Genomic DNA, 14,670 nt, shown 5'->3' on the forward strand with positions numbered 1-14,670 from the left:
GTGTGTGTGTGTGTGTGTTTGTGTGTGTGTGTGTGTGTGGGTGAGTGTGTGTGTGTGTGTGTGTGTGTGTGTGTGTGTGTATGTGTGTGTGTGTGTGTATGTGAGAGTGATTAAGTGAGTCATACTTGAGGAAGGTGAGGGGGAGGATTAACGTATATAAGATTATATGAGACAATGGAGACCCAACAGTCTAAATGGACACGATGCCATCAAGTGGACAGCAACGGATTATATGCGTTTAGTTTCATTACGATGTGTATAATTAGTGTTTATTATTCCAGGGTTTAACACATTTAGGGAAGACTAAATCTGTAAATCATATTTGTGTTTTTGTTTTGGTTGACTCATACAGCAACAAGTGTATAACAAACCAATCTGTTTTTGCTGCCCCTCCAGTTCATAGCCAAGGGTTAGTGACTCTTAGTGATCATTCTTCCCTTTCCCATTAAAAACTATAGTTCATATATATATATATATATATATATATATATATATATATATATATATACATATATATATATAAAACTATAATCTTTAACAGTCCTACCATAGAAATTTCTACAGCAATCTAATAGTCAATTAGGATAATAACTGGTTGGTTACTGGGTGCTATACAAGTATCAAAAGTTATCAGGGTATAGACTGTGCTACAGGAACGTTTCACAGAGTTGTATTGAATAGGCCTCAGCCTATAAGTACTAAGCGGACTATGTGATTACTAGAGTTCATTACCGTACTGTTCAGTACGTCTTAATCAACGTATAACACCTTTAAAGGAGGACATTTACAAATTTGTGATCTGATAAGGGCTAATTCATTAATTCACATTTTCCATTCGGCACTTAAACATGCCTAATACAAATTTGAAAATGAAATTCAAAAAGGCCAATTATTCACCATTAGTCTGTTGGTTTAGTCCTCCTCTTAAAGTAGAATAAAGGCTAAAATATTATTTGTAACAGTCTAAGTCTAATCAACAAGTCCTAAACAAAGGGTAAATGTAATTTTGCTGCAACAAAATTGCTTTCCACCCTACAGTCACTGCCTCTTTTTTTTAAACATATATTAAAATCTTGCAATTACCCTCTTTCAGTGTTGGTAGTATTAGGCAGTCTAGGCCTACTTGACATTCATTCAATTGTAAAATATGTTGCTTGAGGGCCTAGTTGTCATGGTAGCCACCAAGCGGCGCTTGTGACTTGTTCAACCCCTCCCGCCCAGGGTAGGCGGCGGCGCACTTCAACTCACGGTGCCGCTATTGCTGAAAATGTCCATAGAGGATCGAGTTACACCGCGGCCCATTTTTAAGCCAGTCGATGCGCCGTTAGCCGGAGGACAGCAGGGTAGGATAGGCTACGTCCCGTTTCGAGATTCGGAAGGCAAGGAGCTGCTTCCAACTTACATGTAAGTGCTTGTTGCTTTATCCTAATTGCTCGTCTTTTCTCTACTCGTGTTCGACGAGTGAAAAGGCTACCGTAGCTTACTCATGAGACAAGAGTTTATGTCGTTTTAGCCTAATTGATACAGTGTAGCTAGCACAACCAAAACATGTTACTGTCAGTGTTATATGCTATCCGAGGCAAACGGTGGTTTGCAGTTTTTTTTAAGTTTTCACCAACAAGTGGTTACGTTTCAAACCCAGCTTTGGTTGTTTAGCCTTTTTCTCGTAGCGTTTAGAAACTTCTTTGTTGTTGTTGGCGACCGCGGCAGCCTGTTGATTCTTACCCCGTGGGCTAGATGTGGGAGGTTGAGTTGGGGAAAGCGGATTGCATTCCCAAGCCTTCTGGAGCTTCACTGGGAAATCCTGTTGATAGTTTGGCCGCGTCTGAACGAATGGAATGTAAAAGAATAGGGTTGAAAACTGAAAATAAACCATACAAACGCAATAAATTGAAGTACAATTCGTGAAGCTGGCCGTTTTCTCTACAAATAAGCCCAATTGACTGTTAAAAAAATGGAAAACCGCGAAAGGTCTGGTCAACTTGAACGTGGGGTGACCTGTTGCATTCGTACATACACTGTTCCCCAACTCCGAGGCTTACTGAATGGTTATCCCCAAATCTCTGTTGGCCTAGGCTACTTTGTCATCAGATCAATTTTCTGTTCTGTGCCGACATATCCATATAGATTCTCTGTAGAGTTAGTAGCCAAGGCTATAGCCTACAGGGCTCGCAACATTTCTAAATTCGGGCAGCTATTCTTCAGATTTCGGTTGCCCGAAATAAATTAGGGTAGCCCAAAGAAAAAGATACATTTTAAACAAATGATAGGTAGATATATTTTGGAGAAAGCAATGACAAATAGTTGTTTTAATTAACAAGCAAAGACAGCAACACTCATCATACTAAAGTTTGTTCATCTTCCAATGGACTTTTCTGCACCGCTACTGGCTTTTTGGATCACTGTAATTATTAATGTGAATGTCTTGGCATAATTAATATAAACCAATTACACAACAGCAAGTCACACAAATGTTAATGCAAATATAATTAAAGCAAATAAAAGGTCTATACCTAGGCAGGCTGTATGGATATTGTCATCTTTATTCAGTTGGAATAGCAAATAAACATATTTAGCTCATTCTTATATTCTTTGCTTGCTGTGCATCTGTTTTTAAATAACCAGTTAAAAAGAAATATGGCCAATACGATGCTGTTTGATGATGATAAATGGTGTATCGTCCTGTACGTCTCGCAGCAGCCAATCCTCTCACTGTCACATGCAACTACTCGTACCCAACAAGTCTAAGTATTATAACACAACAGGGTGCACTGCCACCATCATACATCACTTAGCATTATTAATGACAATAACAAACATGCATTTCTCTGGGACTGTGAAGTGGGCATGTTCCTTCATCTTTGTTTCATTGAATTAGGCCCATGATACCTCCAGAAGGCTCAACAGTGGTGTCTGGTGTCCCAGACCTACTCCCCTTTATACTCACGATGGCAGAAGGCATATGTGAATACGAGGGACAACAACAGATACACCCCGAAAATATTTCACATGCATACCTCAGTGTATGAACGATGCACTGCCTAATTATATAAACATCGATCTAATTGTACTGTGGCAAGCTACAGTCTATCCAGGGTAAGGGGTGGGAGGGTTTGGGAGTTCAAAATGGGGTTAGGTCAGCAGCCTCAGACAATTCATTCAAAGCTCCTTTGAGTGACCGGCCTTGAAAACCAAAATCCAACAGAAGCGTTGTGGTTGATTTAGCTACAAAGCCTCTAACGCCTATCTCCACTGGTCTTGTGTGTGCTTGCCTTGTTCTTTCGATTCTGCTATCAGTTCCATTTGCAAGTACTGTTTGTATGTGCCTGGTGTCCACTTTTCTGCCTCTCTCTCACTAAATAAATTCTACTGTCCCTGTCATTAACCGACAAAGAGTTGACCTCACCTAGTTTATTCTAAAACAAACATGCCAATGGGATGCTGCTGTGGCAAAAGACTCTGGCATCAAACACAACCCAACTACCTGGCAACCCGTACCTTTCTGATTAACACTTACACTTCCTAGTGGACAAATCATCATGATCAACAACTTGTTTGTTTGGTGGTCAGAGTTTTTTTTTAAAGAGCAGAATAGGAGAATAAAGGAGGGATAATTTCTGGCAGCCCATCAAACGGTGTTGTGACATTCTGGTATCTGGACAGGAAAACTTGATTGTTCTGGGACGTTGGACGTTGTTTGCGCACCCTGGTCTATCAGTAGCAGGCTACCATAGTAGGCTACCCTTAAGACTTTTGAGATTCTGTTTTGTTTTGTGGCTTCTTTGAAGGGTAGCCTGTAACGCAGACAAAATACAGTTGACTTAAGAAAGGAAGAATGGAGATAACATTTCTGAGAATGGAGATGTAGTTTTGTAGGCCTATGAAGTGATGTCCAGCAACCAAAGAGAGAGAGAGAGTGTGACAGTGTTAATAACATTACTAAGCATCCAAGGTGACCATGCCTATAATGTGGAACCCTGTGTTGTTCAGTTTGCAGGTCATCAGTGATCTACAGATAGGCTATATAGGCCTATTTTAAGCCACTATTGTAACAGTAATTGCAACATTTTTACTGAATCACATGTGACGATAACATAGACTACACCCTACAACATCAGCGTTTTTTATTTCAGCATCTCAGCTATAACCTCCGGGGTCAGAACAAGGCCGTTGAGTCTTACTCATCATTTAGTCATTTTGCCTGTGTTGCACAAGATTGTGATAGAGGCGGCTGTCTTCCAGTGCCGTTACACGGATCCTCTACAGTTTACTTAGCTTATTGAAATTGCAGCAATGCCTCTCTTCCAAGCTTGCGAGTCATTTGTGGAAATAAATGACTAATTACACAGTAATCGCATGTATATTAAGCACTTGACCTGAAAGGTGTATATTGCGCTACCTAGATTACTACAGTGTATTTGCAGCTGTCTTCATTTCATAGTCCTTGTTTTAGTGAATTCTCTGTGCATTTCATACACTTAAGGATGGCATTTCTGATAAACGATAAGACCATAGTCACTCACTTGTATGCTATTCCAGTATTGTTATGTTCCTTGCAATCATCCTTAGAATGGCAGTACAATTCCCAACACCCTCCACACCATTTTTAAAGGAGCAGTCTGTGATTCTAATCCAATACACTTTATGGCAAAGTTTGTCAACATTCCTCCTCACGGTCTCTAGCTCTCCATTCTGTGTGTGTTTGTGTTTGTGTGTATGTGTGTGTGTGTGTGTGTGTGTGAGAGTGTGTGTGTGTGAGAGTGTGTGTGTGTGTGTGTGTGTGTGTGTGTGTGTGTGTGTTTGTGTGTGTGCTCCGAACACTCTAGTGTTTGTACACAGTCCTGGCTCGGTAAATGGGAAACATAATAGTGGCTAGGACCGAACCATAAACAATTCCAGCCAATCAACACCTTATTTTAGGAGCACAGAAGACAGGGGTGGGGTATGATTTGATTGGCTGTTGAGCTTAAATATCAACAACCTTTTGTCAGAATCGCGGACTCTGCCTTAAATGCTGCAGGATCTCTGTGTGAGTCAGTAGTTAAGCAATGTTATTCCCGAACGCTTCTAGGCACAGAAGCAAATGTTCTAGGACACCAACTAGAACAGAGTAGAGTTGTTTCATTTAATCCCACAGTTGTATTCTGTCAAGCCATTGGTCCTGTAACAATACAGCCTCTAAGAGCTCAATCGGACTTGACACTTAGAACAGTCTTCAGGGGGGCCGGGTTATAACTTGATTAAGCCATCAGTGGTCAAACGGCTACAACTAAAGTACACCCATGTCACCGTCAGAATGAACAGGGGACAAACCCAGTGCAACCAGGATTCGTGCCACAAGCCATATGCCACCGTTAATTAACGTGAAGTCGAATAGAGCAAATTGGCAGATGTTACTCCACGAATAAGAGCGTTAGTCCACAACAATGAGGCAGCGGCGTCCACATCACACTACTGAAATCTACCGCTCGGCCCGAACAGACGGGGAGGATAGAGGCTGCATCCAGTCAGGGTCGTTTTTATTGTGGAATGATTGATTTTGCGGGTTATTGCAAGGATATGTGATTGATTTAGGCAGTGTGTGTACTCAGTGTCGGAAGTATGCAATATCATCAAGTCAATATCATTGTTGTTGATGGATTAAATGCTCTCCTCAAGAAGTAGATACAGACTGTATCTAACAGAGCATGCTTTTTCTTGTTTGTTCATTGGATTTCCTTCGATAATATCAAACTTAAGTTTAACCCATTGCGCGAAAACAAAACAGAACAGGTAGAGAAATAGCACATGCTTGAATGCATTTTTTCCCCTGAATATCCTATCTTGCAGTTTCTGACTAATTAGTATGTAGCCTACAGTGTAATGCAAATATGCAATAAACACTGCAGTGGTTAGCCTATAGGCTATACTTTACCCTATTTTATGGCATCCTTCCCTCCCATACTAAGGAATATAGGCTAAATGAATGTTGGTCAGATTTGTCTCTGCCACTGTACAATACTCTGTCTTTGATTCTCTCTGCCAGTATCACTAATGGGTTACAAACATGTTGATACTGTGCAGAGAGAGTGACCACGGTGTTCTGAAGATGTGCTGGAAATGTATCCAGTGAACTCTGATTCAGAGGCTGGTTTTACAGCAGTGTAGCTGAATATTTACTGGAGTGGCAAGGCCTATAGGAGAATGAGTTGAAATGCTGCTTTGTTTTGTGTTGGGATTGAAAGTACACAGTGTTTTAGGAATAAAACAAAAGGAAGAAATAGAAAAATGATATATAATCTTGACACAAACACACACACACACACACACCCATACACACACACACACACACACACACACACACACACACACACACACACACACACAATACATATAATAAAGTCTAGTCTCACAATTGGACCTGGTGTTATAATGAACTGAAAATCTTCTATGAAAAAAAATTATGAAATGAGTTCCTGTTACTCAGCCACATTTGTCATTGTGCTCGCAGGTCTTCATTAAGGAGTAATCACTGACAGAGGCCCTCATCATTAGCAACCAGAGCACCATAAAGATGATCGAAACCATGGGTGAGTGTTTTTCCGCCTTACACCACAGCTGATGTGTCCTCACATAATGCCTCCATCATATAACCACACTGCAATCAATCTGGCGCAGGGCTTCCCTATTTCATAACCATCGCTAATTGTTTTTCTATTGTACTCTGCTGCTCTTGGTGGTGAATAGACGTTTTGTGGTGATCAAACGGGTGGTGGAGAGGGTTGCGCTGAGATGACTGTGTTGGTGTCCAAATGTCATTATCTGATTCTGAGGCCTGAGAAGGGCCCTCGTTCACAAAGGCTGAAAGCACTGATGGAGAAGAGTAAGCTACTAGCTGCAATGAGAAAAAAAAAAAAAAAACAGTCCATTGAGACTTCACTGTTATTGGATTGTTTACAGCTCATGCCTCAAAAGAGAAGTCTCTCTCTCTCTCTCTCTCTCTCTCTCACTCTCTTCTCTCTCTCACTCTCTCTCTCGCTCTCTATCTCTTTCTCTCTCTCTCTCTCTCTCTCTCTATCTCTTTCTACTCTCTCTCTCTCTTTCCAAGTGTGAATCGCTTCAGAACTCACAAATGGACTATTAGGTTTTAGTCACGCTCCATGGTCAGAGAAATCACCTCCGCCTCGCCCAAACAGCCCTCTTGCCTCTGCGGCCCGTTAACAGAGCCTCTCCACCCAATCGCCAGCAGGGACGGATTGTGTCCTGTTGATCATGACCAGGGACTTAGGTTTGCTCCACTCGTCAAATTACAAACCCCTCTTCGATATTAAACCCCCCCACACACAGACAGACACACACACACACACACACACACACACACACATACACACATTCTTCCTCTCTCACACACACACACACACAGACACACACGCACACACACACACACAGCTCCTCACCATGGCCTTCTCAGAGGCCAAGCTAGAGTCATTGTTATTCTGAAAGGAGCATCTTTTTGGACTCTTTCTTCCTTTCAGGATTAAATCCATTTTTCCCCTTCCACTGAGGAGGAGGAATCTCTGACCTACATGGTTCTGCTCTCTCCTAAGCGCCGTTGAACATGTGTCAGACCCTGGTTAAGCCCTGGGTGGAAGGCAGCGCGGTTTAACCCTGCTCTCATCCTCTGTCCGTGAATCTCACACACACACACACACACACACACACACACACACACACACACACACACATACATAAACACGCGCGCCGGTGTGCATTTTCACCATTACCCGTCCGATCACACCGCCGGCAGGATAAGATTTCTCCCCGGGTCGGAGCAGGTCATGGATCCCCGCCGGTGTACCTCTGCGGCCCTCACACTAACAGACACAAGAGGAGGCCAAAGCACAGGTTGTGTGTGTGTGTGTGTGTGTGTGTGTGTGTGTGTGTGTGTGTGTGTACACACACTAACAGACACAAGAGGAGGCCAAAGCACAGGTCCTGTGTGTGTGTGTGTGTGTGTGTGTGTGTGTGTGTGTCTGTGTGTGTGTGTGTGTGTGTGTGTGTGTGTGTGTGTGTGTGTGTGTGTGTGTGTGTGAGTGTGTGTGTGTGTGTGTATACACACACTAACAGACACAAGAGGAGGCCAAAGCACAGGTCCTGCCATATAATAACCGTAGTCCATCACACGCTTCTCTAACGCTTACAGAGTGGAAAAATAATATGATTTTAGCAGGGCTAAATAGCTCCCCTGCCCGGCCTCAATAAACAGCAGCAGCAGCAGCAGCAGCAGCAGCAGCGGCAGAGCCTCAGGTGGGCCGGTGCTGAGGCTGGAGAAAGGTAATCTGTTCAGACTGGCGGTGTCTGCACTCAGATGATGACCACTGGTGGCCACTTTGGCTGCTCCGCCTGCTCTGGGGCTCTGGGCCCACACTTGGAAACTGTGTGTGTGTGTGTGTGTGTGTGTGTGTGTCTGTGTGTGTGTGTGTGTGTGTGCCTGTCTGTCTGTTTATGTGTCTGTCTGTCTCTGTGTGTGTGTGTGTGTGTGTGGTGTGTGTGTGTGTGTGTGTGTGTGTGAAAGAGATAGCGTTGAAGAGAGAAACAGGGAAAGAGAAAGATGTTTGTAGAAGAGAAAGAGACGCGTGTAGCTGGAGACGCACACATGTTTTTGTGTGTGGTTGTGTGTGTAGTTGTGTGTGTGTTGAAGAGAGAGAGAAAGAAAGATGTTTGCGTGTGTGTGGGTGGGGGAGAGGGAGTGTAGACCGAGACACACCCAGGTGGTGTGTGTGTGTGTGTGTGTGTGTGTGTGTGTGTGTGTCCGTTGAAGAGAAAGAAATGGGAATGATGTATGTCAGGTGAGACACATAGGGACAGATTGAGAAACAGACATCAGAGCAAGAGGGAGAGACATGGACCGTAATATTGAGCTGTTGGATTGACCTGAAAACTTTAAATTCAGTCCACTGTTTGATTGCTCCCAGCCATATTCAATCCAAATTCCTGCATGGTTATCTCCATAGGTATTGGTAGACATATGATTCTGTGCGAGGAGACTTGTATTAACAGATGCAGATAGGGGGGAGTATATATACATTATATAAACACATACGTCATATATACACATACATTATAAATATAAGGAATATGGTATATATATTGGTAAAAAAAAAAGATAATAAAAAAACTGAGAATAAAGGTATGGAAAGAGAGAGTGAAAAGAAAAAAAGAAGAAGAAAAGATAGAGAGAAAGAGGAAGATTGAGGAAGAGGAGGGAGAGATTTCCTTACTGAGTGCAGTCATTTCACAGATCTCAGACGAGAGTTTGTGACAAAAGCCAGCAGGATCCGCCCAGAGATCACACAAGAAACAAGTGTAGGGAAAACTAAAATATATTCTATCAGAAGTTAAAGAAACAGCACCAGTAAAATATGTATCATCATGACACAAAAGAAGAGAGACATCTTCACACCAGTGAGGCCGCCCCACTGCGTTCTAAAGAAAGGGAAGAAAGAAAGGAGTACAAAAGAAAAGAAAAACACTTTCAAAGTTCAAAGTGATATATAATAACACATGCTTTGAGGATTGTTTTTTTATGTTTTTATTTTTTTTGCCTTTTCATCTCCATTTCATTCATGTTCGTTCATTCATTCATTCGTTTTTATTCATTCTTTTATTTTTTTAGTGTCAATTACTTTTCATACAAATGTATGTTTCGTACACTGTTTTTGGCAATATTGTACACACCACAGTCATTCAAATAAAAAACATTGAATTGAAATAAAAAAAATAATAATCAATTGAGAGGGAAAGAGAGAGCGAGAGTGAGATTGAGTTCAGAGAGAAAGGGAGAGGGAGAGATCCAGTGCTCCTGTCACTAAACTATGTGACGGCTTGCAGATACCCAGCGTGCCTTGCAGGCGGTGGAGCGTCTCCAGGCCAAGCTGAAGGAGAGGGGGGAGGTGCCCATCGAGGAGAAGCTGGGCCTGCTCAAGTCCGTCCTGCAGAGCCCCCTCTTCCACCAGATCCTCGCCCTGCAGAAGTCCGTGCAGCACATCAAAGACCAGGTAAGACGAAGGGAAATACACACAGGCTCGCTAAAATTGACTGACATGGTATTAGACTTGATGGTAAAACTGAGCCTGCTCAAGGCCGTGAAGCACCTCAAAGACCAGGTAAGACGGAGAGAAAGACACATAGGGTTCGCTAAAATGGGCCGACATGATATCAGACTTGATGATAAAGCTGGGCCTGCTCAAGGCCGTGAAGCACCTCAAAGACCTGGTAAGACGGAGGGAAAAGAAACATCTGCTCGTTGCAGAAGTCAAGATGGAGACACATGATCGATGTTCACTAAAATGGACCTACATGGTGCCAGACTTGTAGCTTTGGCAACAATTAGTCCATTCAGTCATGCCAATTAAGCATCATATGATTTGATAGGAACGCCCTTGAATCTGTTTTCAGTGGTCAGTCAACTTCTTTTGGAAAATAGCACTGGAAGTCTCAAGAGAATAATTTACTAAAAATGAGTCTGTAAGAGAGTCTGAGAGAGAGAGAGAGCGAGAGAGAGAGAGACCCCTTCAATCTTTTTTCAGAGATCAGTCAACCACCTTGAAAAATAGATTAAATCAATCAGTGGAATCAATCGTCATGACCTGGTTGGTACTTGAAATACCAGGAAGGAGAAAGAAAAACACTGATATCCATCCAGAGCGCCCAGTCCACCACTGTTGGAAAAATAAATACCACTCTGAAAACCCCGTCACTGGAAAGAGTTCACTTCACTGTTTAATTAAACAAAGCTCAAAGGATTAAAGTGATCTAGAAAGACGAAAAACTGTTGAGAGACTATGGGGCTTGTGTGAAAAAAGTATGTCTAAACTGAGGATATTTCTTTCAGAGGGATACAGATTAAGGACATTTTAAATTTCAGAATACAGAAAATGTCTGCTATTTGTCTTCTACTGTAAAGCAATCAGTGTTTGGCCTTTCATAATACAGAACATGAGAGGCATGAGAGTTATACCTCCACAATCTGTACTTTAGAGGCGTGAGAAACAGAAACATAACATCCTGAGTTATCAAGAAAAAATCAGCACCTGCTTGAGTAAGGTGTTAAAAAGCATTAACATCATTGGTGTGATTCCCAAGCCAATACAGCCAAGGCATAAAGCCTGTATTAGAAGTGGCCTTGAATCAAAACATCTGCTAAATTAATACGTCGAGTTCAAACGAGGCATAATAACCTTGAGTTTGATACAACACTAAAGGCTATATGTTTCATGTCTTTCTTCCCTTTCACTTTTAAAAATAGAAATGATTTGTCACTTCGCTACAGTGATTTCCCTATATGACCGAAGACACGTGCGGATAATGCACTTCCAACAGATTAACCTTTTCCCAGAAGGAAAGATATTACATTTGCATAAATCATCAGGGGAGTGGGGATGTCTGTGAAAGCGCATTTATGAGAGACTGCACAGCTTCGGCTGTGCTATGCAGTGAAGCAAGACCAGAATTGCATAATGTCAGAGCAAGAAAGTGACTCATTCTTCAGATGGAGGGAGAGTGTGGAAAATAATGATAATAATGAGAAGAAAAAGTTCATGTGAGCTTCTGTTTCAATTTGGCTCAGGGTGATCAGCAATTAGATTTCTTCTGGATTTGGCTTTGTCCATGTTTTTTTTTTTTTTTTTTGTCCATGCCTTTCATTTTGTGGGCCCCTGGAGTTCAGACTAGTGTGGTTATATTGAGTGTGTGTGTGTGTGTGAGAGAGACTGTGTGTGTGCGGATTTCAGACTAGTGTTATATTGAGTGTGTGTGTGTGTGTGTGTGTGTGTGTGAGAGAGAGAGAGAGAGAGTGTGTGTGTGTGTGTGTGTGTGCAGAGTTCAGACTAGTGTTGTTATATTGCGAGTGTGTGTGTCTGTGCATGTGTGTGTGCGTGTGTGTGTGTGTGTCTGTGTGTGTGTTTCTGTGTGTGTGTGTGGAGTTCAGACTAGTGTTGTTATATTGTCCTCTTCTAAGTAGATCAGATGAGGGATTGCTTTTGTGAAATGGAAACAGCAGGCCAACCCAAGGTTTAATGAAATCATCAAGTATCTGCTGGGTTTGTGTGTGTGTGTGTGTGTGTGTGTGTGTGTGTGTGTGTGGTTTTTGAAGCTCAAGCGTTAGTCAGACCGTCTGTTTGGGGGGGGGGCAGTGGGGGAGATGAGATATAGAATATAACTAGAGATTCAGGAGATTCCACGTGGGACACTGAGGAAAGCATGCGATTCTGGTCCGGACTGGGAGCGGCTCTGTGCCGGACGAGGGGCAGAACCGGCCCAGACTGAGATGGTATCTGGGGTAGAGGGGCAGAACTGGCCCAGACTGAGATGGTATCTGGGGTAGAGGGGCAGAACCGGCCCAGACTGAGATGGTATCTGGGGTAGAGGGGCAGCACCGGCCCAGACTGAGGTGGTATCTGGGGGAGATCTGTGCCGGACGAGGGGCAGCACCGGCCCAACTGAGATGGTCTCTGGGGGAGAGGAGCAGGATGAGGGGCATAACTGGCCCAGACTGAGATGGTCTCTGGGGTAGAGGGGCATAACTGGCCCAGACTGAGATGGTATCTGGGGGAGATCAAAGCGGGGGATGAAGGGCTGTAGCAAGAGGGGCGAGGGGCGGAGGAATGTGAGCTATGTGGTGGGAGTCTGGGATACCAGAGGAATCTAGGTTCGGAGAAAAATACGCTGGCTTCTATTTTGTGTGTGCGTGTGTGTGTGTGTGTGTGTGTGTGTGTGTGTAGGTGTGTGTGTGTGTGAGAGAGTGTGTGTGTGTGTGAGTGAGAGAGAGAGAGAGAGTGTGTGTGCGTGTGTGTGTGTAGGTGTGTGAGTGTGTGTGTGAGTGTGTGTGTGTGAGAGAGAGAGATGTGTGTGAGTGTGTGCATGTGTGTGGGATGCTGACGCATGGTGTTCCTCCACCCATGGCACATTGCTTTTCCCCCCTCAAGATCGTCGCTGCTACCCGTAACGTCGTTAATGGCTTGTATGGAATAATAAACTAGCCTCCTCGAGTCTCCATGCCTTGCTCTCAGGCAATTACATTGATAACGATGTTAAATGGAGCCTAGCTGCACTCATGAATAATATAAAGCAGAAAGTATCAAAGAGAATGGAGAGGGCAAAGATTACAGGGAAGGAAACACAGGAGGGGCAGAAGTGAGGAGGGTTGGGGGGGGGGGAGGAATCAAAACATTTGAGTTTGGAATGGCGTGACTAAACAAAGGAGTGTGCTAACACCATAACTACATTCGCCAGCTCGTTTGTGTCAGAGTTGGGTCATTCAGGCTTTGTCTCCCGCTTTTTTTGTTTTGTTGACGTGGGTCGGCAGACCTGGTATTGTCCACGTCACCATGACAACAAACCAGTCTGACGTGGGGGGGGGGGGCTAGGGAGACGGGGGAAGAGAGAGGGGGAGAGAGAGAGAGAGAAAGAGAGAGAGACAGAGAGAGACAGAGAGAGAGGGAAGGTGAGAGAGAGGGGGAGAGAGATGGAGAGAGAGAGAGAGGCAGGGAGTGAGGGAGGGACGGAGGGAGAGAGAGAGAGAGAGAGGGAGGGAGGGAGGGAGGGAGGGAGGGAGGGTGAAGTGGGGCAGAAACAATTTCTTAAATGTGCAAGAACCAAACTGGAAGTTTAATCCTCTTAGCCGGTCGGCGTTAACAAAGCACATGTGACTCTGTGCCGAGCACTCAGAGGCTCATGGGAGTTCAGAGTTAACGCACAGGGCTGCCTCTGACCAGTTGGATCGTCACAGAGCACCGACACTGACACGATTAACACTTACCTCACCCTCAACCCACGCACTCTTGCACACACATGATACCTGGACACCATCATTTAAACACACACACACACACACATATTTGGATGTGAACATGCAAACGTGCAAGCACACACACACACACACACACACACACTAATGTATAACTAACAGTGCTGCTGCACCTGTGGCAGGCCCCAGTTATTCACTTGAAATGAAGTGAGTTTAATATCATCTTATCTCATTTCTCACAAAGGCACGGGGCCTAGACAGTCACAGTGAGGGCGAAACAAATATGACGGGAGAGAGAGAGCGGCTGAGAGGCTGAGGAACATCAGCTCAGGGCCATTATCTTTAAAGGATTAGACTAATCAGTGTTGGATAACAAGCCATCGCACCTCAACTCCACTCCAGCAAGCATGCCAGATTACACTGGTTTGCTTCGCTATGAGTTCAGTGGCAAAGACATGGCTGTGTCCCGGGGCAGGTATTTGCACAAGGAGTGTTATTACTGAAATCACTCCTGTCGGACGTATACGTTACACACGTTTAGAGTTTATACAAACATATGCTCATACTCATGCTAGGAGCCTCAGTGGAACATGATAGGAGTTTGAGTTTTGAAAAGAAGAAGAAGAAGAAAAAAAAACCTTCTGCATAGCTCTTCCTTGGCGCGAATACTAGGGCAATGAATTGTGGCTACTTCATTCTGGTCACTGATAATTTGCTAAATGACTCACTTTGTGCTGCAGAGACAATTGGACCTTTTATGAGTGACCACTGGCAAGAGGTCGAGTGGATAATTGCAGAATGTATTTCTTTCGGGGGGAACTGTCCCTTTATTCTGCCTAAACCCTGCTCTCTGTCAGGAGTCGCAGTACGGGGTAGGTTAGGGT

At 43.7% G+C, this 14,670-nt stretch overlaps 1 protein-coding gene across 7 annotated transcripts in view; it reads left to right on the plus strand.

The window, feature by feature from the left end:
- The first annotated feature begins 1,047 nt into the window (after positions 1-1,047).
- The window catches only part of LOC105903070 (multiple PDZ domain protein), a 78,339-nt gene continuing 64,716 nt past the window's right edge, over positions 1,048-14,670 (plus strand). For 3 of the 7 annotated variants that reach the window (XM_042710469.1, XM_042710468.1, XM_042710473.1), the window contains exons 1-3: positions 1,049-1,404; positions 6,491-6,569; positions 9,871-10,037. In XM_042710469.1, coding sequence (XP_042566403.1) covers positions 6,554-6,569; positions 9,871-10,037 — 183 coding nt within the window. In that variant the 5' untranslated portion in view covers positions 1,049-1,404; positions 6,491-6,553. Of the gene's footprint in view, positions 1,405-6,490; positions 6,570-9,870; positions 10,038-14,670 lie in introns of all 7 variants that reach the window. The other 4 variants (XM_042710470.1, XM_042710471.1, XM_042710472.1 and 1 more) reach the window with 2 other exon arrangements.

This window comes from Clupea harengus, chromosome 18 (genome assembly GCF_900700415.2).
Source record: "Clupea harengus chromosome 18, Ch_v2.0.2, whole genome shotgun sequence".
Taxonomy (NCBI): domain Eukaryota; kingdom Metazoa; phylum Chordata; class Actinopteri; order Clupeiformes; family Clupeidae; genus Clupea; species Clupea harengus.